Source organism: Rhamphochromis longiceps, linkage group LG20, assembly GCF_057381845.1.
Source record: "Rhamphochromis longiceps isolate RC_006_pf linkage group LG20, R_longiceps_female_GT1.1, whole genome shotgun sequence".
NCBI classification, from domain to species: domain Eukaryota; kingdom Metazoa; phylum Chordata; class Actinopteri; order Cichliformes; family Cichlidae; genus Rhamphochromis; species Rhamphochromis longiceps.
In genome coordinates, this window is record NC_140576.1 from 20,617,411 (window position 1) to 20,642,152 (window position 24,742).

Genomic DNA, 24,742 nt, shown 5'->3' on the forward strand with positions numbered 1-24,742 from the left:
TATTTCTTTAAGGTTTCAGACTGACCAAAGTGTTAACATTGCATGATTTTGTTATAATATTGTTTGTGCAAATATTATATTGCTCTCTTTGCATTTGCACTGTGTATATCCTTTACAAATGGGTTGTTAATGGGATGCCATAGGCTTCTGACTGCCCTCATCCCAGTTTTGCCTGCTTGCTCTTTGTGGACCATTCCTCTTTTGTTGGCTGATCAGCTTCCTATTGGGTTGCCAGACAAGATCCTTGGCATTTGTCGGCAAATGAAAGAAGGATTAAGGGATGGCTACTAAACACTCCACGGCTAAGAAGTGGGCTGCTATTCTCCTATTCAAAGCCCTCTCCCAGTTCAGCAGCTCCCCTTTATATATATTTGTTTTCTCAAAGACAACATTGAGAAGTCCCCAGTTCTGCAGAAATAAAGGAAAGTCAAGCCGGCAAACATGCTTATAGTTGTTGAAAAGGAAAAGAAATCATACAATTAGCTGCACTCTAAGTACCAACAATTACAATCAAGTGTGATGTTTTCTTGGTGTAAACCTTTAAGATGTTTCATATGTTGAAAGTATTAAATTAATTTATCAACTACCTAACTTGGTGGTAACTGAAATGTCTGAAAGAAATCAGTCTCTGTTTGATGAGACTACAGAAATGGAACCAATACTCATAAATGGGAATAAGAAAATATTAGCAGATCAACTGGTGTAAAAATAGGTATTCTTCTCTGATGTTCTGTAGAACCTGTGGATCCTTCTGCTGGTCACTGAATTTGATTCATCCACATTATCATTGTCATCAGCAGTAATTCAGTATTATCATTCATCATCAAAGCAAGCTGCGACAAACAAAATTAATTTCTGGGCACATGATACATCTGAACGTCTGTTATACAGAGCATTAGACTGATTATATGCAACATAACAAATTATGTGGAAAATATTCTTGTTAAATATCTCGGTGCCTATTTTTAAGGCATATTTGAACAACCAATACAATGCTCCAAAACACATGTGAATCACTCCACAAATAGTCTTCACTTTTATTGCAAATTGCAGTCTTCTTTTCACATGTAATCCTTAAATTGGATGTGAAAAATAAAACTCAGAAAATTCCTCCACATACGTAAATGAAAACATGATCACTAAAACAACTGAGAAGTCTGAAACTTTTACTGATTTACTGCTGAAAATTTTGCTTAAAGTAGATGTTATCAAAGACTGGAAATGCAAACTTGTTTAGTTATTTCTTCTGTTATCAACTGTTAAAAAACCTCTAACGGCCACTAATGAAATCTCTGCTCTCCCTGGGGCAACAACTTATATTTAGCATTGTTCATCCTTGACAACAAGCCCTGAACCTGCTTTAATCTGAAACCTTACTGTCACACATTTCTACATTAACTGACTCACTTTCTGATGTCTGTCTTTTATATGATTTAAATATTTCAGTTTTGATCTTTTCACACAGTAAGGCTATTCGAATAAAACATTCCCATGTTGCTTTCTGATTTTTCCTATTTGCTGTGTGTCTTGTGTTACTGTGCTTTATCCTGTTCCTCTGTGCGTCTGCAATGACCCAGTTTCCCCACAGGGATCTAATGCTGTCCCTGCCCACCTCCACAACCTCATCCAACTATGATTCCCTTCATTTCACATGGTGAGAGAGAGGGAGACAACTGTAATTTTAAAATGTATGTTAAATATTTATCTCTGGTTTTAAGGAAAGCAGCTATTAATTCAAGATGTGAAAACTTGATGTCATTTGTTTCCAAATAACCACAATGATTTCACTCAGACATCCCAGGAAGAGAGGCCGTCCCTCTAAACAGAGGGCTGGACAGATCCTCTCTCATATAGAAAATGGGCTTTAATTATTATACAGGCAAGCCTGAAGGCAGTGTTGGCTTCAGCTAATGTGATGAACCCTCATTGTGGCAGTGTCACTACAAATGCTACAAATAATGAAAAGCAACAGAGGATCAAAGCCTCTAAGCTCCTCACTTTGCACCAGCAGCTTCATACCTTCCTCACCTACTTTTTCCTCTGCTGTTAAAGTCTGAAACAGAGCAGAGGAAGCGTGCCCTCAGGTCTCCCTCAGGCCAGCATACCACCACAGCTTCAACAGTCAGCATTACAGTGGAACCAGCTTCTGTGAACATATGTGCCTTTTTTATACTTATAACTCATTTGTAAGGGAGTAAAATTTCCCTGTTATGACGCAAAACAACCTCTGCATCCATAATCACAGACTACTAGCATGTCTATATGTTGATTCTTTTCAAAGCTTTAGGGACAGTGTTAGCTGATTCCTAAGTCTGTGCATTCTTTTGTCCTTCAGAGGAATGATTTGCTATAAAATCAGTGCATCCTAGGAATGTTTAGTCGAGGGCTACGTGATGATGTTTATAACATCATGGTCTCACATCACTGATTTTTTACATTTTCACTAGTGATTAATTTATTTTATCACTCGCTATAAAAATTAAGACTTTTGGTTATATTGGATTTTTATATCACTTCTTATATCAGTACAATAAAGTGTTAATGTAACATACTATATTAAAATACATTTTATATTCATATGCCGTGAACAAAATTTCATCAAGGATCTTACAAAATTTTATTTACAGTACATCATTATAAACTATACATCTGATCGGTGGTAATGCTTTGATGTAATCTAGATCATTACGTAAGACAACAAATATTATCTCCACAAAGATTTGGAATCAGTGTGATGGGATTTATTTCTGATGTTTGGAAACCTTTAGTTTTATATTTAAAATTCAATACACTTTTTATATGTTCATTGTAATATTTACAATTCTTTGTTTAATTAAAATGAAATAAATTACATGTGCACTCTGCACAGCAAAATCTCCAGTGTTGAATTAACACTAGAGAGTGTATATATGGGTCTACACCTCTGAGTGTTAAATACAACACTGTTGAGTGTTAAATTAACACTTTTGACAGTGTTATATGTTTAAAAGTAACCTAGTCAGTTTTGAAGATTAACAAAGTCTAACACTGAGCAGTGCTGATTTTCTAACACTGGAAAATAACTCAAAATGTTAGAAATATTCCAGTGTTAGAAAATCAGCACTGCTCAGTGTTAGACTTTGTTAATCTTCAAAACTGACTAGGTTACTTTTAAACATATAACACTGTCAAAAGTGTTAATTTAACACTCAACAGTGTTGTATTTAACACTCAGAGGTGTGGACCCATATAGACACTCTCCAGTGTTAATTTAACACTGGAGATTTTGCTGTGTGGGATGATGCCTTCAAAATGCTATATTTAAGCATGCCAACTATTACCACAGGTCAAAGACAGAAAAGCAGCAGATCCTCACACTGACGCAAATGCCAGCAGCATTTTTGAATTTTTACCCCACGAATGACTGTGACACATCACTGTCATGATGATTTTGACTCACTACTCATTACTGCTGATACACTGCCACTGACTTCCAATCCAATCCAATGTAAAGGGTTACATTTTGTAACACAGTTGTTAAAAATGTGAATTTTGGTGCACAACAGCAGGGGAGAAAAGAGAGGTTAATCCCAGTTTAATACAGTAATGCACAGCCCAGGACCGTGGCTGTGATGATTGTGTTATCTGCAGACAGCATTTAAGTCTCCCTCAATTTCAACCCAGGTAAAATAGCTGGAGGAAAGTGAAGGTGGAGTAGAGTAAGTGTGAATGCCCGGGGAAATTGTTATTAATAGCTGCAACTTCCCACAGACCGTGCTCTCTGCAAAGAAGCTTCCCGTCACCTCCACTGGATTTGTTTGAAGTGCTTTCTCTATCCTCACTGTGTACCTTTTTTCTTTCAACCAGGCTGGACTCTAGAGGGTTTTTTTCTACATAATGCTTATTTATATCTTTAAGACACAGCATACGCACTAAATAGCTATAAACTGTAGAAAGACAGCCTGGACAGCTGTTTAACTGGATTCCAGTCACCTCCAAGAAGCATTTTCAGTGTTTTCTACAACGTGACAGTAATTTACAGAACCAAGGCCATTACTTTGAAGCTTTGATATGTACATTTAGCAAACGTAAACAATGATCCTAACTGAAGATTAACAGTAAGTTTGTCATATATCAGTTATATGTAAATGTCAGACTATCACGTGTTCGTGTGTGTGTGTTACTTTTAAAGGTTATTTCAAATTAGGCTTTCTCATTTTATGGCGTTTTTAGCTTGCTGTAATCAGTGCTCACATATCATGTAAATAAAAAAATCATCTCATATAATTGATCAAATAAAACTGGTAAACAGTACCCTTCAATGAGTTTGTCTTAATCACTACTGCCTCTTCCATTCAACCTAAAATTCCCTCTGACTCCTGCTGAAATATGTACAGCACACCACCAAAAGTAAATATTAAAATTAAAATAATTATATATATATATTTAAAAAAATACTATCTAAACAAGGGGAGCGGAAAGCTTACAATCTCATGAATTTATGCTGCAGGCTTCACACCATGAAGTGAGCCACTGAGAGATGAAAGTGAAAAGAAATAAAAGGCTCAATTTAATCTGCTTTAAGGCCCTTCAACAGCATGTGCCTGGGACTGTGAGAGTGAGGGCTGATAGGGGATAAATATATTTCTTACCATGCCTTCCAGCTATTACACCCCTCTCCAACACAGACGCCTATTCAACAGAGGCAGGTTTCATTACCAGCTGTAATAGGCTAAGTCTTCAAATTATGAAATGCCAAGCTCGGATGACACAGAGACACTAGCTGGGCTGATCTTTTGAAGAATGTGGAAAGGGGGAGACTTGATAGCTGTTTGAAAAAAAAAATCACCAGTGAAACCAGTGGTCAGAAAGCACTGGGCCCGCTGCAGGCCTCAAGTTTAAAGAACAGACGGCCGTCCACACGCTACATTCAAACATGCTGCATCGACGTCACTTTAATAAAAATGAACTAAACAAAAGCTTCCAACCGCCATGTATACGTGTGTATATGAAAGAAATATGAAGAGGGGATATTTAACACCTTCCATTAAAATCGTACTATAACGATATATTTACTATGCCTTTTCATTTTAAAAGTTGTGAATTTAATACATGCATATATGTAATTGTGCCATTTTTGGCTAGGTTCATGTATTTATTTAGCGTTTGTTTGTTTGTAGGCTAAATGTCATTTCAGAGGAAAATTCTGCTTGAAATTGGTATCCACACACGGAGCTGACGGCCTGGCTCCTGTCGCCTGTGATCGGTATGGACATTTGTCACCGTTTAGCGTGACGGGAGCCCGCGCCAGCGCTCACCATGAATATTTAAGCGGCTCCAGGCGGGAGAAGTCATGGGGCAAAACGCCCGTTTAGACCTGATTAGCAGACAGTTAGCCGCTAGTCCTCCCGGGGCCTACCTTTGTCCCCGAGGATGCCGTCGATGCTGTGTTTCGTTTTCTTTTCTCCGTCCTCTTCCTTTTTATCGCACTCATCCTCATCTTCCTTTTTCCCAAAACGAGCGCGAAGTACACGGCTGATCGAACTCACTGCGAGCAGAAAGGCATCTTTAGCAATAACATAATAATAATAATAATAATAATAATAATAATAATAATAATAATAATAATAATAATAATAATAATAATAATAAGAAGAAGAAGAAGAAGAAGAATGTTTTTATATTAAATTCACTGTTATTCTATTATTATATCATTATTATTTTATTATATTGTACTGTTATTATTTTTGTTATTACCATATTACCATTTACAACGATAGCAACAACAACAACAACAACAATAATAATAATATTAATAATAATAATAATAATATATTTTTCGTGATAACTTCCTTGATTTGAAAGTCTGTTTTTATGTATTCTTCGCGGAGGGCAAAATTCAGAGAGTAAAACTGTGAATTAAACGCCGCTTACCAGAGGAGGCCTCACCTGAAGGGACTGTGCTTCTGTCACACACCCCGTCCTTCAGTAGCTTATCCCGGATCTCCCAGCTGAACATGCCAGGGTTGTCCCGCTTGTACTCTTCAATCCTTCTCTCTACATCCGGCGTGGCTACCTGCTGCAGGTTGCCGTGAGCCACACAGAAACAAGGAGAGTGAGCTGAGCCACAGGCTACAGGCCCCGAAATCTTTCGAGTGACTTTTTAGAAAGCAGGTGGAAATATAAACTATAACAAGGCTGTGGAAGCCTACAGATAATCTACAGATTACTAACTTATCATTTAGCCTAGTGGTATTGACAGACAATTATCCGTGTCCTTTAGATCGTTTCTCTCACCCGGGGTTTGCTGCCACCTATGGCGCCGGGTCGGATGGACCCGGTCTCTTGGTAGCGACAGAGGATCTTGGACACGCAGCCGTGGGAGACACGAAGTTGGCGCGAAATGACGCAGGGCCGGATCCCGTGGTGGGCCATCTCGACTATCTTGTGTCGGATATGGTTGGGCAACGGTCGGCCGTTAATGAAGACCCCCCCTAGCTGGTTGACCCGTCCCTGGCCCAGAGGAGTAGATACTGTGGATGACACAAGGCCAGATTCGGTACAGAGCGGCTTTAAGCGCAGACTGTTGTCTGTTATTAAATAATCCAGTTTGATGACAGGCTATTTTTCTTATCAATCACACCTAATGCGAGCCCGGTGTTCTTTCAGCTATTCCCTGCCAGTATTCACTGACAGTACCACGTGTCAATTGTTTTCAAATCTCATTTGATCGCCATTAAGGGCTAACACTTCACAGTTCCACATGCCAAGCAGAGGAGGTGAAGAGCACCTGCTGCCACGTTTCACTGTTCGCCGTCACGCTGTCCAAATATTGGACTGATCCTCTGCTTCTGCCGGTGGGTGCCAATTTCCAGGCGCGCGGAACTTGAAGCAACCCAAGTGCTGTAGAGACTGTCTCTGTTTTCTCTGGAATTTCTAGTCGTTTTCAATTCGCTGACAAAGTGGTCACTGGATGATTAAGTGTGCTTGTGACCGGGGCCTTTAATATTTAACATAAGAATAATACAACGGAAATTGTATTAGCATAAGAATAATGCAACGTGAGCTTTTTGGGGGGGGGGGGTTTGTGGGCGGGGGGGGGGGGGGGGGGGGGGGGGGGGGCACTTGCCTTTATTCATGCAATTGTGTTCAGTGCCAGTCCTTGCACACAAAGTTTACCCTGGAGTTGAGGCCTTAACTGTTAAGCACGCTGAAGGTCTTCTCACGTGCCTTTAATGTTTAATGCAGAATATTTGTTTGAATAATCTTCAAATTAGGCTCGCATTTTTTTTAGCCTCCGCAAAAAATCTACCGGAGTCTGAGAGGTTGTTCAGGGCTACTGTCAAGCTCCTACCTTCCAGAGGGAATCCAGTGCGGGGATAGTTCTGTCCGGGAGCCGGGCGCATCATTCGTGGTACCGTTCCTGGCAAAGACGACATTGTAGCATTAAAAACAACAGAAAAGAAAAGAAAAAAAGACAAGAGAAAAAAGAAAAAAGATGGACACGTTAGATGTCCGATTCAAGAGTTGATTTGTTGGTCACACGCGTTCTGAGGATAAAAAGTGGCAGTCAGATCCAGCGTGGAGTAAAAATCAAACAAACAAGCAAACAAACGAAAACGGCGGTTGGATGTTAAAATGTGAGCCCACAGCATTCAGGCACACGGGACTGCTGTGGAGCGGAGTCCTTAAAATGCTAATGTGCTCGCAGTATACAGTTGTTCTGTCTGACATCAGTTTATTTTCTCCCGGAGAAGTCCGGACCAGGCGGACTGGAGAATGGACGATTTTTCGCGAGAACCAATAGGTTCTTGGCGCTTTCTCTTATTTGAGGGGAAAAGGCTCCAACAAGTTTCAGCAGCCAATGAGAACGAAGAACGCACAAACGTACACACACACATACCAAACACACGATACACTCACACTGAAAATGCAGGCCTTAACACAGACTTAGCACATCCTCCACACCCGCACATCCGCCTGTACGTCACACTGGATGGACACAAAACACCAGCACCTGTCAAATACAGGCTACTGCAAGCCAGTGCAACTACTCTATAATGAACAGCTGCAGGCATTGACGTGTGCTGTGCTCACTCTTTCCTTTTATTTACAGCTGGGAAAAAAGAAGCTTAAAGCAGTTTGAGCCAAAAGCAGCAACACAAGCTAGTCCTCAAGGTTTGACACTTTTAGTCTTTAAGGTGAAAGTGTTTTCCATGTCTCATTTTCTGATCACGTCTTTCTAAAAGTTTGAAAAAATAAATAAAATTGTGAAGCAGTGTCTGTCCTCTGAATGATGATAATAATAATTTAAAAAAAAAAAACCCTGAAAAGCTTAAAAAAAGGAAATACAAAAAATTGTGTAAGATTCTAAGTGAAGCATTCACAAAAAGCTCAACAGGATTTATATTAATCAATTTTAATTCAGATCAAAAAATTATAAATGTGTTAAATTCAATACACCCAGTGCTGAATGTGAGGAGATAATGATAATCAATATTATATTATATTATTATATAATATATTATTATTCACTGAGTTGGAGATGCTCTGTATCTCACTGTACAGCTGTAAAGTGGCAATAAAGGCACTCTATTCTATTCTATTCTTTTCTATTTATTTACCCCTATTTATTTTGATGAAAAAATGACTACATATGGTTGTGTTTTTAATATATTCTTTATAATTAAAACTACATTTAAAAAAAAATTAGAATTAAAGTTTCAGTCCATACATAGATACATTCACACATAGAATTAATTGTCTAATTGATCAACTATATGATACAATAATAGGCGCAATTTTACGGGTGATCAGCTCTTATTGTTTGACCAAGCAGACAAATCAGAAAAGTCTATTGTTTCTTAGAGCCCTGAAAGTCTCTTGCAGACATCGTGTTCTACTGAATCTCCTGAGACAAATCCTGAGAGAAAACTTGTCTTTTGAGAGATAAATGGTATTTAGAGTAAAGTAGAACTGTTGCATTACATGAACTGCATTCGTAGGGATGTACTGCAAGAATGTACTATATACAAGTACATATTTGAAATCGTCAAATCAGCAGCCATTATTCAAACTAGAGCTGAGAATTCCACAGATAGTGTTTGTATAAAATTATTTATTTTAAATTAATAGGTGTGTCTTTTTTCAAATTTATTTGTCACACTTTGTGGATGTTATGATACCAAGCAAAGCCTGAAAATGCTACATAACATTAAAAACATCCTGAATGCAGAAGAGAAGGCTTCAAAGTGTTATAAGAAAAAGTGAAACATTTGCTGTGGATTCAAAGTATTCTACCCTGTGATATCAGTGAAACTGTTCAACAGCTTTTTTTGTGGGGAAGGAGCATTCCACAGTATATACAGATCTTTACTAAAGAAACATTATGAATTCTGGTTTAACTGTACATCCTTAGGATGTTTTCTGACACAGCTGAATTTAATTCAGTTCAGTGGTTCAGTTCATATAGCACCAAATCATAACAAAAGACACCTCAAGATGCTTTACACTGTAAGGTACACTGTAACTCTACAAAAATACACTAAAAGCTATGTTATTGTAGAAAACCCCAAAAATCATATGACCCCCTTTGAGCAAGCACTTGGTGACAGTGGGAAGGAAAAACTCACTTTTAACAAGAAGAAACCTCCAGCAGAACCAGACTGAGAGAGGGGCAGCCATCAGAATAATCAGAATCAGAATATTTTATTAATCCCTAGGGAAAAGCCATCTTCTACAATCAGAAGAGATTAATACTAACTAAAGATTAAATGCAGAGTGGTTAAATGCAGAATGGTGTACACATAGTTAGTGGACAAAAAGGTGAGTTAAGAAGAAACACGCAAACTAGCAGGAGGGACTATGCGCTTACCTGCTGCTCTCTGGCAGGTAGCTCCATGCCCTCCTGGGTTTTAAATGCACCTTAGAACACACATGCATCAACACTACAATGAGCGGGTGGAGGGAGGTTTGGAGTCTTCTCTCACCCCATTCTCTGCGGTCTGCTGGAGCGGGGGGGCTAGGAGGAGGAGTTGGCCGTCCGACTGCAGTCTGGAGTGTGGGGCCTCCCTGCTGCTGCGGAGTCGGGGCGGTCTGCCTCTCCCCACCGCAGGGAAAAGGGTAACACCACCTGGGTCTGGGTGCAGTTCCCCCCTCCAGGGACAAGGGTACCTAGACCCGGTTCGTAGAGTACGCTTGGGGAGTTTGATCGTGTGTACAGCGTCTCTTTATGTCTGTCTCCACGTTGGTTGAGTGTGGAGTAAGTGCATATGAGAGCATGAGGGTGGGAATGGATGTTTGTATATGTGTGTGCCTGTATGTCTGTGTCTATATGTCAGGTTGGGTATCAGACACCACCTCTCTGGGGACATCTCAGGCCCTCCAAGGTTTGGAGGCCTATCTCCCCCCACCACCACTTCCCCTGCCAGTGGCGGACTCCCTCAGACATCGGTGCGTTGGTGGTTCTTTGTGTCTGGGGATGGGCGTCCAGGTACACACCGGCTCACTCCTTGGCAGCCGCTTATCGGGGCCTGGAGCCTGGGGCTCGCTCGGGCCACTTCGGAGGTGGGGTGGCCCCAGCCTCTCGGCCTGGGGCTCGGTCACTCAGGCACAGTTGGCTGCCGGCAGAGCTCACGGGCGTCACAGCGCGGCTGCTGAGTGAGCCCTCATCTGGGACTCTCCTCAGCTCTTTCTGGAACAGTGGCGCGGCTGCCCCTCTGTTAGTCTTCCTTGGTCTCTCGTGTTCTGGGGGCCTCTGGATGTCTGGAGTTTTGATCTCCTCCATACCTGCTTCATGCCCTGGAGGACGGGGCTGTGGCCCCCCCACACCCTCTAGCAGATCATTACATGAAGGAACCTTTTAAAAAAACAAGCGCGTCCATGCTCACAGGTGTACACACGGGTGATCACACCCACAAACTACACCCTTTTTGGCTCCTACCTCAAAGCACACTGTGTTCTGTTGATCTTATGTCCTGCACAATAATGTTTAATATTTAGTATTTACTGTCATATTCCCATATATCATTGTGATGTTGTTTATTCTATTACTCTTGTTCTCTTCTGCTTGTTTTCTTTTTTTCTTTCTCAACAGGTGATCCAGGTGATCGATATATGCATTTTATTTCTGCCCATTCTGTTGGTTTTTGTTTTTTGACCTTCTCCCCCATCCCTCTTCTCAGCTGTTTCTCTTTCACTCTTTCTTTCTCCCCTTCTTTCCCCCAGTCAAGTCTGTCCCGTATTCAGCAAGTGAAAATAAAATAAACAATAAAAGGTGAATCAAATGGACCATTATGGCAAGGCTGGGATGGTCAATTTGGTAAAGTAAATCCGTTGGGCATCTTTCTTTGCCTTTAGACAATAATTCTGATGGCAAAAGAGCCAAACGGGACAGGCAAAAAAAAAAAAAAAGAAGAAACACGCAATCTGGGAATCCCCCAGCAACCTGTTGCAGTGTAATTAAGGGAGGATTCTCAGTCACCTGATCCAGCCCAGCTTTATAAAAAAGGGAAGTTTTAAGCCTAATCTTAACATTAGAAAGAATGAATGTCTCCTGAATCCAAACTGGTTTCACGCAAGAGGGGCCTGAAGGCTCTACCAATCATTCTACAGGGTGGGCCATTTATATGGATACACCGTAATAAAATGGGAATGGTTGGTGATATTAAAGTCCTGTTTGTGGCACATGAGTATATGTGAGGGGGAACTTTAATATCACCAACCATTCCAATTTTATTACGGTGTATCCATATAAATGGCCCACCCTGTACTTTTTAATACCCTAATAGCCGTGTGAGTGTTTCATGCAGGGAGGGTAATCCAACCATTTGCATCATCCATATGTGAGAGACAGGCTGGAGGGCAGGAATGAGGAGGTGTGTGAGTAGAGCCAGCGAAGCCTTTTGAGGTGAGTAGAGAGGGAAATCCAGCATTCAGGAAGCAGCTGCAGGTGAGGTGAGTAACGATCCTAGATTGGTTAGCGGAGAACACAAGGAGACACAAGGTACAAGAGCCAAGTTACCACCGTGGGGTAGCGGACGGCTGAATGCTGTTTGATGGCTTGCAGATGGCCACGACAGTTGAGGAATGGAACCCTGGCCTGAGGGTCAGACTAGGATGGTGTGTATTGTAGCATAAAGATGACACTCAATTTGTGCTCCAGTGGACTATAAGAGTGAAACCTAAACATGCATTTTGAAGAACTACCCCCAGACAACCAACATGAACATTATTAACTGGCCTGGACTAGCCTTGAATCCCTTTGAAAATCTGTGGGTTGGAGTTTGAGATTCGGCTGGGATAGCTCAGGAGCCGTGTCTGAGACTTGTTAAAAAATGTTAACAAATAACTGCAGGTTGTTATCCAGAAAAAAGGATACATAAATTACTTTTTTTAAAAAGATAGGAAGCTGCTGTGGCTCTAGCTGCTGGTGCCTGGTCTTGCGGATTGCACACCTGGCGTTCGCCTAGGGTTTTGCAGCCGGCTGTTCCCCTGGCACATTGCTCACGGTCTTGCGGGTTCACGCGGCCAGTGGGTCCTTGCTGAGGTTTGCCTGGCTAGTGAGTTCTTTAACTATTGTGGGTGTCTTTCTGTTCCCGAGGTCTTGCAATTTCGCTGCTGCCTACGAGTTGTTGCTGCAGGCTGTGTTCCCCTGGCATATTTCCTGGGGTTCACCAGTTTACGTGCCAGTCAAATCTCGCTGTGTGTGATATGTCAGCTGGCAAGTGAGAATTCTCCAGCCTGCAGTGTCGGCTTCCTGCATATTGCCCACATGTTGTGAGTTTACGCGGCCAGCAGGGGCCCACTGGGGTGGCTGTATCTCAGGAGGTAAAGCAGGGCATCTACTGATCGGATGGTTGGTGGTTCGATCCCTGGCACCTCCAGTCTGCATGCCAAGTATCCTTGGGCAAGATACTTACCCCAAGAAAAGAAATAGTAAAAACTCATAAAAGACTTGCATAAGATGTGGCCTACTTCATATAGTGAATCATATAAGGCTTATATGATTTACTCATGAAAGTGGCCACTTTCTCATTACTTTCATATATTGTTTTAGTCCATCCATCCATCTTCATCCGCTTTATCCGACGCCAGGTCGCGGGGGCAGCAGCCTAAGCAAAGAGGCCCAGACCTCCCTCTCCCCAGCCACCTCCTCCAGCTTATCCGGGGGAACACCAAGGCATTCCCAGGCCAGCCAAGAGATATAATCTCTCCAGCGTGTCCTGGGTCTGCCCTGGGGCCAACTCCCGGTGGGACATGCCCGGAACACCTCACCCTGGAGCCGCCCAGGAGGCATCCTTGTCAGATGCCCGAACCACCTCAACTGGCTCCTTTGGATCTGGAGGAGCAGCGGCTCTACTCTGAGCCCCTCCCAGATGGCTGAACTTCTCACCCTATCTCTAAGGGAGAGGCCAGCCACCCTTCGGAGGAAGCTAATTTCTGCCGCTTGTATCTGTGATCTCGTTCTTTCGGTCACTACCCACAGCTCGTGGCCATAGATGAGGGTAGGGACGTAGATCGACTGGTAAATTGAGAGCTTCACTTTTGCACTCAGCTCCCTCTTCACCACAACGGACCGGTGCAGCGTCCGCATCATCCTCTCCATGAATCGCTACCTTATCGTGGTGGAGGGGTTTGTGTGTTCCAGGGATCCCAGGGGCTATGTTGTCTGCAGAGGTGGGTAGTAACGAGTTACATTTACTCCGTTACATTTACTTGAGTAAGTTTTTGAAAAAAATGTACTTTTAAAGTACCCGTTTTGCACGATACTTTTTACTTTTACTTGAGTACATTTATGAAGAAGAAACGGTACTTTTACTCCGCTACATTTGCAAAATTCGACTCGTTACTAAAAAAAAAAATAGTTTAACACATTAGATAACATGCCGCCAGTGGAGTTTCTGGTACTTTTTTACCAATGAGATGTGGCCATGCAGTCACATGACCAGTTTGAAACTGTGGCGGGCAGAACGGCCCAAGCGTTTCAAAGTAGCGGACACACGGAAAGAAGAAACATGAAAACATGGCAGAGTCTACGCTAGAGCTGAAGACGATGAACAGCATTTTCCTCACATACAAAGAATGTTTCGCTTAAAAGCAGTACAAAAGAACAGCTATGTCTGCAGTGTCGGTGTCTTCAGTGAGAGCCAAAACAAACCAACTTTTCAGCGTGAAACAACTCGTGTAACCTGAGGAAACAGTAAGTTTTCTCTAAATATCTTTTTAGCTGTGGTTAGCTGGATGCCAGTCTTATGTTACAGCAGCTGTGTCGAGCTCGAGCTGCGAGTCATATTTTCGGCGCTACGTTGTAGTGAGATAAGTTTGTGGGTGTTTTGTGGAGCTCCAGCTGTCTTTTTAACTGCTCGCTGGTTAGCTAGCATGAGCTATAAGCTAACAGCTAGCCTGGTTAATGAGTTCCATGCACATGCAAACAGCTCGTCTCTACTGCTTTAACTGTTAAAACAGAAGGCAATACTGCAGGTGACAGGGTTTATTATGTGAAACAGCAGCTTGTTTAGTTTAAACAGTCTGCATTAAGCTGGGCAAACACTGTGCGATTTTTTTCAGTCACGTTATTCAGCTCCTGCTCAAACTGTACAATTAAATTGCAGGGGTTAGAAGTTCATAGGTCACAATGCAGGGTCTCACACTATACGGCCTGATGCTCTGATGCGACCTGAGTACTCAAACTGTGCGTGCATAACATGAAGCTTATCATACAAAATCTGTCCCTCGCTCTCCCTCTCTGTCTTTTACTCACACACACACACACACACACACACACACACACACACACACACACACACACACACACACACACACACACCATCAACTTTGCTAAATTACTGATGAAAAACATTGACCAGGCAGCTGTGATTGAGTAGCAATGTCCATCCAACTCTTTTTGTGGTTGTTGTAGTCGTGATAATTTTGTGAGGCCACATTGAAAAGCCTCGGATACGGAAGCGTAGAGCTGCCACCCAGGCAAAAGAAAAATAGAGCCATATAACGTTATAACATGAAAAGTATATTGTTCTAACAATATACTTTTCATGTTTGTACAATATACTATCATGTTAGTACAATATACCTTTCATGTTTGAACAATATAATATCACGTTATTACAATATACATAATTATCACGTTCGTACAATATAAATATTATATTGTACGAATGTGGTATTATATTGTTCAAACGTGAAAGGTATATTGCACGAACATGAAAAGTATATTGCTACTTGAGTAGTCTTTTCGCCAAGTACTTTTTTACTCTTACTTGAGTAACTTTTTTGACGACTACTTTTCACTTTTACTTGAGTAATAATATTTTAAAGTAATGCTACTCTTACTTGAGTACAATTTTTGGATACTCGACCCACCTCTGGTTGTCTGGGGGCTTTTGCCCGCTGGTAGGGTCTCCCATGGCAAATTGGTCCTGGGTGAGGGACCAGACAAAGAGCGATTCAGAAGACCCTTATGAGAAAAACAGTGAGGGAACAGTTTACCCTGCTCGGGATAGGGTTACCGGGGCCCCGCCCTGGAGCCAGGCCCGGGGAGGGTGCCCGAGGGCGAGCGTCTGGTGGCCGGGCCTTAGTCCATGGGGCCTGGCCGGGCACAGCCCGAAAAGGGGACATGGGCCCATCCTCCCGCAGGCCCACCACCTGCAGGAGGGGCCGTAGGGGTTGGGTGCATTGTGTGCTGGGCAGCGGCCAGGAGCGGAGGCCCTGGCGGACTGATCCCCAGCTACCAAGACTGGCAATTGGGACATGGAATGTTACCTCTCTGGTGGGGAAGGAGCCTGAGTTAGTGCATGAGGTTGAGAGGTACCGGCTAGATATAGTCAGGCTCACTTCTACGCATGGCTTGGGCTCTGGAACCAGTTTCCTGGAGAGGGGCTGGACTCTGTCTCAGTCTGGAGTTGCCCCTGGTGAGAGGTGGCGGGCTGGGGTAGGTATTCTAATATCCCCTCGGCTTGCTGCCAGTGCGTTGGGGTTCTTCCTGGTGGATGACATTCCAAATTCCTTTAATTTTAAATATGTTTATATTGTCTATTCTGTAAAATAGTCAGATGTCTATTCTTATTAATGTACAGAATTCACCTGCTTGCAGCTATTACTGCACATTCACCCAATGTATATACTATATATATATATACATAATGTTCTTCCTCTACCCCCCCCCCCCCCATTTTTGCACATGTCAAGGACCGTGTCAGGCTACATTTTACTGTGTGTTATACTTGTATAACTATGCATGTGACAAATAAAGAACCTTGAACCTTGAGAGGGTTTGTTCCCTGCGCCTTGGGGTCGGGGAACGGGTCCTGACTGTCATCCGCACTTATGCGCCGAGTGGCAGTTCAGAGTACCCAGCCTTATTAGAGTCCCTGGCTGGGGTGCTGGAAGGTGCTCCACCAGGAGACTCTGTTGTCCTACTGGGAGACTTCAACGCTCACGTGGGTAACGAAAGCGAGACCTGGAGGGGCGTGACTGGGAGGAACGGCCTCCCTGATCTGAACCCGAGCGGTGTTTTGTTATTGGACTTCTGTGCAAATCACAGTTTGGCCATAACGAACACCTTGTTTGAACATGAGAGTGTCCATAAGTGCACGTGGCACCAGGACGCTCTAGGCCGTAGGTCGATGATCGATTTTGTAATCCTATCACCAGACCTGGACACTCGGGTAAAGAGAGGAGCTGAGCTGTCAACTTATCACCACCTGGTGGTGAGTTGGATCAGGTGGTGGGGGAGGACGCTAGACAGACACGGTGCACCTAAATGCATAGTGAGGGTGTGCTGGGAACGCCTAGCAGAGGCCCCAGTCCGTGAGATCTTCAACAGCATCCCGAGGGAGACTGGGGACATTGAGTCCGAATGCTCCATGTTCAGCATTTCCATTGCCGAAGCTGCTGCATTGAGCTGTGGCTGCAAGGCGGTTGGTGCCTGTCGTGGTGGTAATCCCCGAACCAAATGGTGGATACCAGAGGTGAAGGGAGCCACCAGGCTGAAGAAGGAGTCCTATCAGACTTGGTTAGCCTGTGGGACTTCGGAGGCAGTTGACAGGTACCGACGGGCTAATGCGGCTCGGGCAGTGGCTGAAGCAAAAACTCAGGTGTGGGAGGAGTTCGGAGAAGCCATGGAAAAAGACTTTCGGACTGCCTCGAAGAGATTCTGGCAAACCGTCAGGCATCTCAGGAGGGGAAAGCGGTGCTCTACCTGCACTGTGTATAGCGCTGGCGGAGCGCTGCTGACTTCGACTGAGAAAATGGTTGGGCGGTGGAAGGAATACTTTGAGGACCTCCTTAATCCCACTGACACGTCTTCCAAGGAGGAAGCAGAGTCTGGGGGATGGGGATGACGGGGATGGCCCGCCAATTTCCAGGGGCAAGGTCACTGAGGCAGTTAAACAACTCCTTGGTGGCAGAGCCCCTGGTGTGGATGAGGTCCGCCCCGAGTTCCTGAAGGCTCTGGACGTTGTAGGGCTGTCCTGGTTGACACTCCTCTACAATGTTGCGTGGAGATCAGGGGCAGTACCGCTGGACTGGCAGACCAGGGAGGGCTTTAACTTAGGTGGCCTCAGAATCTCATCTCTGCTTTTTGTGGATGATGTGGTTCTGTTGGCTTCATCGAGTGATGGCCTCCAGCTCGCACTGGAACGGTTCACAGCCGAGTGTGAAGCAGCGGGAATGAGGATCAGCACCTCCAAATCTGAGACCATGGTTCTCAGCCGGAAAAGGGTGGAGTGCCCACTCCGGATCAGGGATGAGTTCCTGCCCCAAGTGGAGGAGTTCAAGTATCTCGGGGTCTTGTTCGCGAGTGATGGGAGAAGGGAGCCAAAGATTGACAGACGGATTGGTGCTGTGGACACAGTGATGCGGACACTGCACCGGTCCGTCGTTGTGAAGAGGGAGCATTTAATTCATTATTATACTGATATTTTCTGTATTTTATTTACTGAATATTTCTGTATTTTTATGTGATAGTAAATTTTCATTATTTTACAGTTTTCTCTGGCAACCCAGCTGCCTGAATATTTCTGTTGTTTTACAGAATTTTCTTTACAGTGCATATAACAAAGCCCTTGTAGAATGATTAATACCACAAAGAACCATCCCATGACTAGGACTTGTACCACTCAGCATTTCCTTAACTGTCTCCCATCCCAATTCATTAATTCCAAGGTATTTTTCTGCAGCCTTCCCAATCATGTTGATTTTTTTTTACAGTTTTGTTTTGTCAGTTTGGGCTGTGTAGTTTTTACACAAAATCATCCTTGTCTAGCCCTAACCCTTGTGTAGAATGGGATAAAGTTAGGGTTTTGAATGAGAGACAATGAGGTAACTATTATTAACTACTACAGTCCATGTAAAATACTTGCTTGTTGATATAGTGAAGGCTGTTGATGGAAAATAATATGGTGTGGAGTTGTCAATGCAAATAGCACACTGTGGAGATGTAGAGGATTTTTGGCCATTTTCTGGAGTAGGAAAGGTACTAGGTATAATAGTTTACTAAATACAGAAGTTGGAAGTATTGCTATTTGCAAAATTTAACAATAATTAAAGTAGAGAGCACAGAGATTGGACCTTGGTAGAATAAACTGGGAAAAGTTTAGTTACAAAGTGTTAAGTAAGTGAAATGTGAAGAATTTCTTTGGGACAATATAAGTGTAGCCAAATCTTTTTAACAAAAAGCTGCTGACAGTAAACATGCAGATTCCAGAAGAAACCATTCAAAGGGTTGTAGTGGGCAGTGGTAAAAAATAGTGTGCCTTGGTGGAATGAGTAAATAGAATAGACTAGAATAGACTAGAATAGAATAATCCTTTAATTGTCCCACAGGGGGAAATTTGGTTGTATTAGCAGCAAAAAACACACACATATACAAAAAGAACAGGACACAGAACAGAAAACACAATTTTGTTTTACATATTTACATCATGGACAATAGTTACCAGAGCAGAGTACAGTACAGTTGTTAGAATTAGCGTACAGATAGTGTGCAAACAGAGCAGGATACTGAAAGATGTTTAAATAGTTAGGAATATTTAGAATAATTAGAAAAGTGCAGATTGTGTATTGTACCTGTGCATTAAAAAGTAGACATGTAACTTCCAATAAGTTAGTGTGTATATATAAGCTGAGAAAAGTAATGTGCAGTTATAACAGTAGAAGTTGTTAGAGCACTGATGTAAACATCTATGTTTGTTGGGAGCAGTTTTGAAAAGCACAAATGAACAGAAACAGAGCATTTAGACAGCTGAAAAAGCACCACTCGATAGAGGCACTGATTCACTGTCTTAAAGACATAAAGACCTGGATGGCCACTAACTTTCTGCTTCTTAATTCAGGTCAAACTGGGGTTATTGTACTCAGCCCTGAAAATCTGAGAAATATGGTATCTAACCAGATTCTTACTCTGGATGGCATTACTTTGGCCTCCAGTAACACTGTGAGCAACCTTGGAGTCAATTTTGACTAGGATATGTCCTTCAATGCACATATTAAACAAATATGTAGGACTGCTTTCTTCCATTTGTGCAACATCTCTAAAATTAGAAATATCGTGTCTCAGAGTGACGCTGAAAAACCAGTTCATGCATTTATTACTTCCAGGCTGGACTACTGTAATTCATTATTGTCAAGATGTCCTGAAAAATAAATAATTTCCCCCAGGGATCAAAATAATTTCCCCCAAGGATCAATAAAGTATTCTGATTCTGATTCTGATTCTGAAACTCCCTGAAAAGCCTTCAGTTAATCCAAAATGCTGCAGCAAGAGTACTGACAGGGACAGGCACGTGCAGGGGGGGGGCTAGAGGGGCTTGAGCACCCGCCCCTTTCCTGATGGGTGCCCAAAGTGCCCTTTTGTTGAGGCAACTTTTTAAAAAAAAATTTTTTTTTTTTAATGTGTGCGTGCGTGCGGAGTCCTGTCTGTGCCCCTCAACAATAATATTTAACTATTAATCACAGTTTTGCTAAATAAAAGGATCTGGCTTGCATCAGTCACATGATCACATTTAACCAATGATCGCCCTTGACGGCAGAACGCACTGGTTACGAGCCGGGAACGAGCTCACAAAGAGCACGCGCATTTTTTGCGGTCCGGAGCTGTAGGAGAAACACAAGTTAACTCAGAGACACAGACTGATGCGACAAAACCAGTAAGTAGGTGTACAGCGTAAACTGTAGTGTATAGCACACAGGAGTATTAGCTTATTACGTACACGTTGGTAAGTTGTCTTGTTGCAACTGACGAACTGAAACAAACGAGCGTGCTTTGTGTGCAACAGCGCGACAAACATTACCTGTCCTTTTATTAACTGCACAAGTAGTGCTGGTCATAGCTGCTGGCTACCTGTGTAAGGCTGTCATGGGTCTGTAGCTCTGTCACCGTTTTAGGGAACATATTTAGTTTTGAAGTATTTAGAAATATATTTAGTTTTAAAGTAAGTTTCCGGGCTTTTCCTGCCTTTCTGGAGGGATTATATTTCACTAAAAAAACGATCTAATATGCATGTCCACATAATAATTATTATAATTATAATATATTAAAAAACACAAGCTGTATTTTAAAGAACATACATTAAGAAGCTATGGTGGCCCCTAGAGACAAAGCACGTACAAACTCCAAAACACTTGCAAACTCCAAAACACATGCAAATTCCAAAACACATGCAAACTCCAAAACACTTGCAAACTAAAAAACACATGCAAACTCCAAAACACGTACAAACTCCAAAACACATGCAAATTCCAAAACACTTGCAAACTAAAACACACATGCAAACTCCAAAACATGTACAAACTCAAAAAAAACACATGCAAATTCCAAAACACATGCAAACTCCAAAACACTTGCAAACTAAAAAACACATGCAAACTCCAAAACACGTACAAACTCCAAAACACATGCAAAATCCAAAACACTTGCAAACTCAAAAACACATGCAAACTCCAAAACACGTACAAACTCCAAAACACTTGCAAAATCCAAAACACTTGCAAACTCAAAAACACTTGCAAACTCCAAAACACATGCAAATTCCAAAACACAACGTAAGTGCTCCAGGACGCTAGGGGCAGTGTTGAGCTTTTGTTACCTAGTAACTACACAAGCCAGGAAGTACCAATGACCGGATTTGGGGTTTGCAGCCTTAAAGGCTGCATTTTAAGGCCGATTACGTCACAGCAACAAGAGAAGGCTGTCCCAATTCAAAGGCTGCTCTACATGCGGCCCTCAAATGCGTCCTTAATTTCCCTGAATTTTAAGGATGGGTCGGTGTAGCCTTCATGGCCCAACATATCCCAGACTTCATAGTGCGGTGGTGGTGTGGATAATTTTGCCGAAAAAAAACGGTGGAAGCGGAGCGGAGGAAGAGTAAACTTTCAGAAGTAAGTACTGAATATTATGTCACTTATTTATGCGCAAATATTTTTTTAATGAAGAACATTAAACCATTATTGTTGGCCACATGTCGGGAAAGTTATGTGACATTAGCGATGTCTGTACTTTCAGAATTAACTTGGTTTTAAAGCCTTTACTTTAAAAATATATATATATAGTCGACCTTAATCTTACAGAGATTGTGATGATTTTGTGGATAATTAAAGTCAGTCATATATCCACAAACACAACAAGCTGAAAGTCAGTGATGCTGCTCGGTTTGCAGTCCTGAATATTACGGCACAAGCAGGACCCCTAATGATCCACCAGGACAAACTCAACAGTGTGTGAGGAAGAGGAGGAGGAAGAGCCAGCAGCAGCTGACAGATGGAGAGAATAGACAGACTGTTCCCTGTTTGTGAAGGACTGCTAGAAAAGTTTAAAATAACTAATTGTCTGTCCTGAATCAGTCTTATTAGGTAATGTTCAAATCATTTTATCATTCCAGTGTTTTCAGTGTGGGAGAAAGTACTCAGGGCCTTCAAGTTACACACTATGAAAGGCAGCAACAAGTTTAATATTCAGAAACCTAAAGTATGTATCAGCAGCAGAATGGACCTAAAAATAAATGTTTGTTCCAGTTCTATGAAGCTTTGAGTATTTTGGATTAGTAGCACTGCTGTGTTTGTTGCATCATATTACTGTAATTGTTTATATGCTTTATATATTCTGAGGTAAGTTGATCTATAGTGTTACATCATATTCTATAAGGATGTTATGTGTTTGTATACTTTCTGCCCAGTTTGACCCATTTAGCAGAAGCCAGCCTGTTTAAGGCTCTGATATCTATTCTGTATGACTTAAAGCAGTTATGACATGGTCTGATTTTCTCACCCAATAAAGGAATATTTTAAAATTTCCTACAATAGCCCGACGGGCAGGGCAGAGATAGATTTTGGTACCCCGACTGAAAAAATCGCTAGCCCCGGGACGTTGGGCTAGCGATATTGCGAGCCCTGTATCTGATTGAGGAATCACTCATCTTTGGAAAAGAGAGTTTATTACAGAGAAATGTCTCTTTCCAAAATAAAAGCTATACTATCCGCTTCTTCTGGGCTATATTCTCAGCAGCATATTAAACAGCTGTCTAAATGACTCGGCTAAAGTTAGCAGCATGCTTGCTTGTTTTTTTTCTGCTTCCACTTGTCTTTGCACTAGGATGATGTCGGCGTAAATGTGCAGTCATATTCGTTGTGTTCCCACTAGTGCTTTCAGGTTAATCTCGTTGAAAAATGACCTTAACGCCACAACACGGCAAATCTCCGTTAATGAGCTACCGCCGATCGCCCCGTGCATGGGGCTAGACGGCCAACACGTTAACGAGCTAACTGCGCTAACACACTAGTTCCCACCCATGTAATTGAGCATTGCATGGCACATCCAACATACTGTTTTACTTTAGTCCATGACTCGCTTACCTTCAGGGTCATACGTCACATGAAAACCAAAATAATTCCAAACGCCAGATCTGAATGAGAGTGGGGGAGGTCCATGTTGTAAGGAGAGCTTAACTTCTGTCTCGCTAGCTTGCCCTGCGCTCTTCCTTCTGACAATGCTGTCTGTGTTGAGCGCTCAGTGAATCTGCGTTCGACTACTCCGCCTAGGCTGCACTGTCGACCCTAGGCAGAGTAGTCTAACGCAGATTCACTGAGCGCTCAACACAGACAGCATCGTCAGAAGGAAAGTTGATAAAATAAATTACAAATTTTGTATTGTTCGATACATATGCGTACCGAACCGAAAGCACTGTATCGAACGGTTCAATATCGATACGAATATCGTTTCACCCCTAGTAAGCAATGAGCCAAATTTAGTAATGCCAACATACTGAAGGAACAACATTTGTCTCTTATATATGATACACCTATATATGCACTGTCAAAGATACTTGTCTTTGAGTGAAGATTTAAGGTGATAAGACATATAAATAACTGCAACTTGAATCTGTACTGAAGCTCAGTATTTGACACAGAGTTCATGTTCACTGCTGTAATAGCTAATAATGATTAATATAATAACTATAATATTGGCCATATTATATTTACATTACCAAAGTGATATGACTTTAGTCTCATGAACAACATCAGCTAATTCTTATTTACTAACTAATCTTAAAATAACTGTTCAGTACAGAAATGAAGCCCAAAAATCATGTTTTACTGTCCTGTGGTCTCAGCCTCAGATACTTATCAAATCACACAAAGCTCTTGTAGAAACAAACAAACAAATGAACAAAATATGTTCTCCCTCATTTCTGTCAAACCAAGTTGTATGACACGTTTCCAGCGGTTAGTATCATGGTTGCTAGGCAACCTGGGAAGCGCGACGGAGACTAGACCGTCCCATACAGACAAACTTGCCGATTATTTTGCAAATCGAGCTCAACACTGCCCCTAGCGTCCTGGAGCACTTCCGTTGTGGTTTGGAATTTGCATGTGTTTTTGAGTTTGCAAGTGTTTTGGATTTTGCAAGTGTTTTGGAGTTTGTACGTGTTTTGGAGTTTGCAAGTGTTTTGGATTTTGCAAGTGTTTTGGAGTTTGTACGTGTTGTGGAGTTTGCAAGTGTTTTGGTTTTTGTAAGTGTTTTGGAGTTTGTACGTGTTTTGGAGTTTGCATGTGTTTTTTAGCTTGCAAGTGTTTTGGATTTTGCAAGTGTTTTGGAGTTTGTACGTGTTTTGGAGTTTGCATGTGTTTTTTAGTTTGCAAGTGTTTTGGATTTTGCATGTGTTTTGGAGTTTGTACGTGTTTTGGAGTTTGCATGTGTTTTGGAGTTTGCATGTGTTTTGGAGTTTGCATGTGTTTTGGAATTTGCATGTGTTTTGGAGTTTGCAAGTGTTTTGGAGTTTGTACGTGCTTTGTCTCTAGGGGCCACCGTAAGAAGCAGATTATATTAGATTTATATTTTAAATAAGACAAAATTTGGAATTTACAGCAGTAAAATTATTGTATCTCTACAGTTTAAAAATGTAATAAGCTTTGCCCCTGCACAGAGTGGATAGTGAAACAAATGGAATCATCATAAATACATTATTTCATATTTATTACTTCCCCCTCCTCATTGCTTTATTATTGTAGCTCTAGTAATAAATAATAATGTAAGGATTCTGGATCAGCACCGTGATTCCCATAATATATACAGTATTCTGAAGAAGGTCTAAAATGTCACTGTGTGTGCGTGCATGTGTGTGTTTTATTTAGATGGATTTTAAAAAAAAATATTACTCATGATATAACATTGTCCAGACATGCCTGGTAAGGACATGAGGAGGAAACAGCAGGAGCTGTGTGAGGCTACTAAAGGCAGTGCTATAACATT

At 42.0% G+C, this 24,742-nt stretch overlaps 1 protein-coding gene across 3 annotated transcripts in view; it reads right to left on the reverse strand.

Moving 5' to 3' along the window:
* The window catches only part of LOC146645201 (paired box protein Pax-7-like), a 145,066-nt gene extending 137,187 nt beyond the window's left edge, over positions 1-7,879 (reverse strand). The window contains exons 1-4 of one of the 3 annotated variants that reach the window (XM_085394520.1): positions 7,334-7,879; positions 6,277-6,512; positions 5,929-6,058; positions 5,399-5,527 (exon numbers count right to left, since the gene is read on the reverse strand). In XM_085394520.1, coding sequence (XP_085250646.1) covers positions 5,399-5,527; positions 5,929-6,058; positions 6,277-6,512; positions 7,334-7,418 — 580 coding nt within the window. In that variant the 5' untranslated portion in view covers positions 7,419-7,879. Of the gene's footprint in view, positions 1-5,398; positions 5,528-5,913; positions 6,059-6,276; positions 6,550-7,319 lie in introns of all 3 variants that reach the window. The other 2 variants (XM_085394519.1, XM_085394522.1) reach the window with 2 other exon arrangements.
* Positions 7,880-24,742: the final 16,863 nt, after the last annotated feature.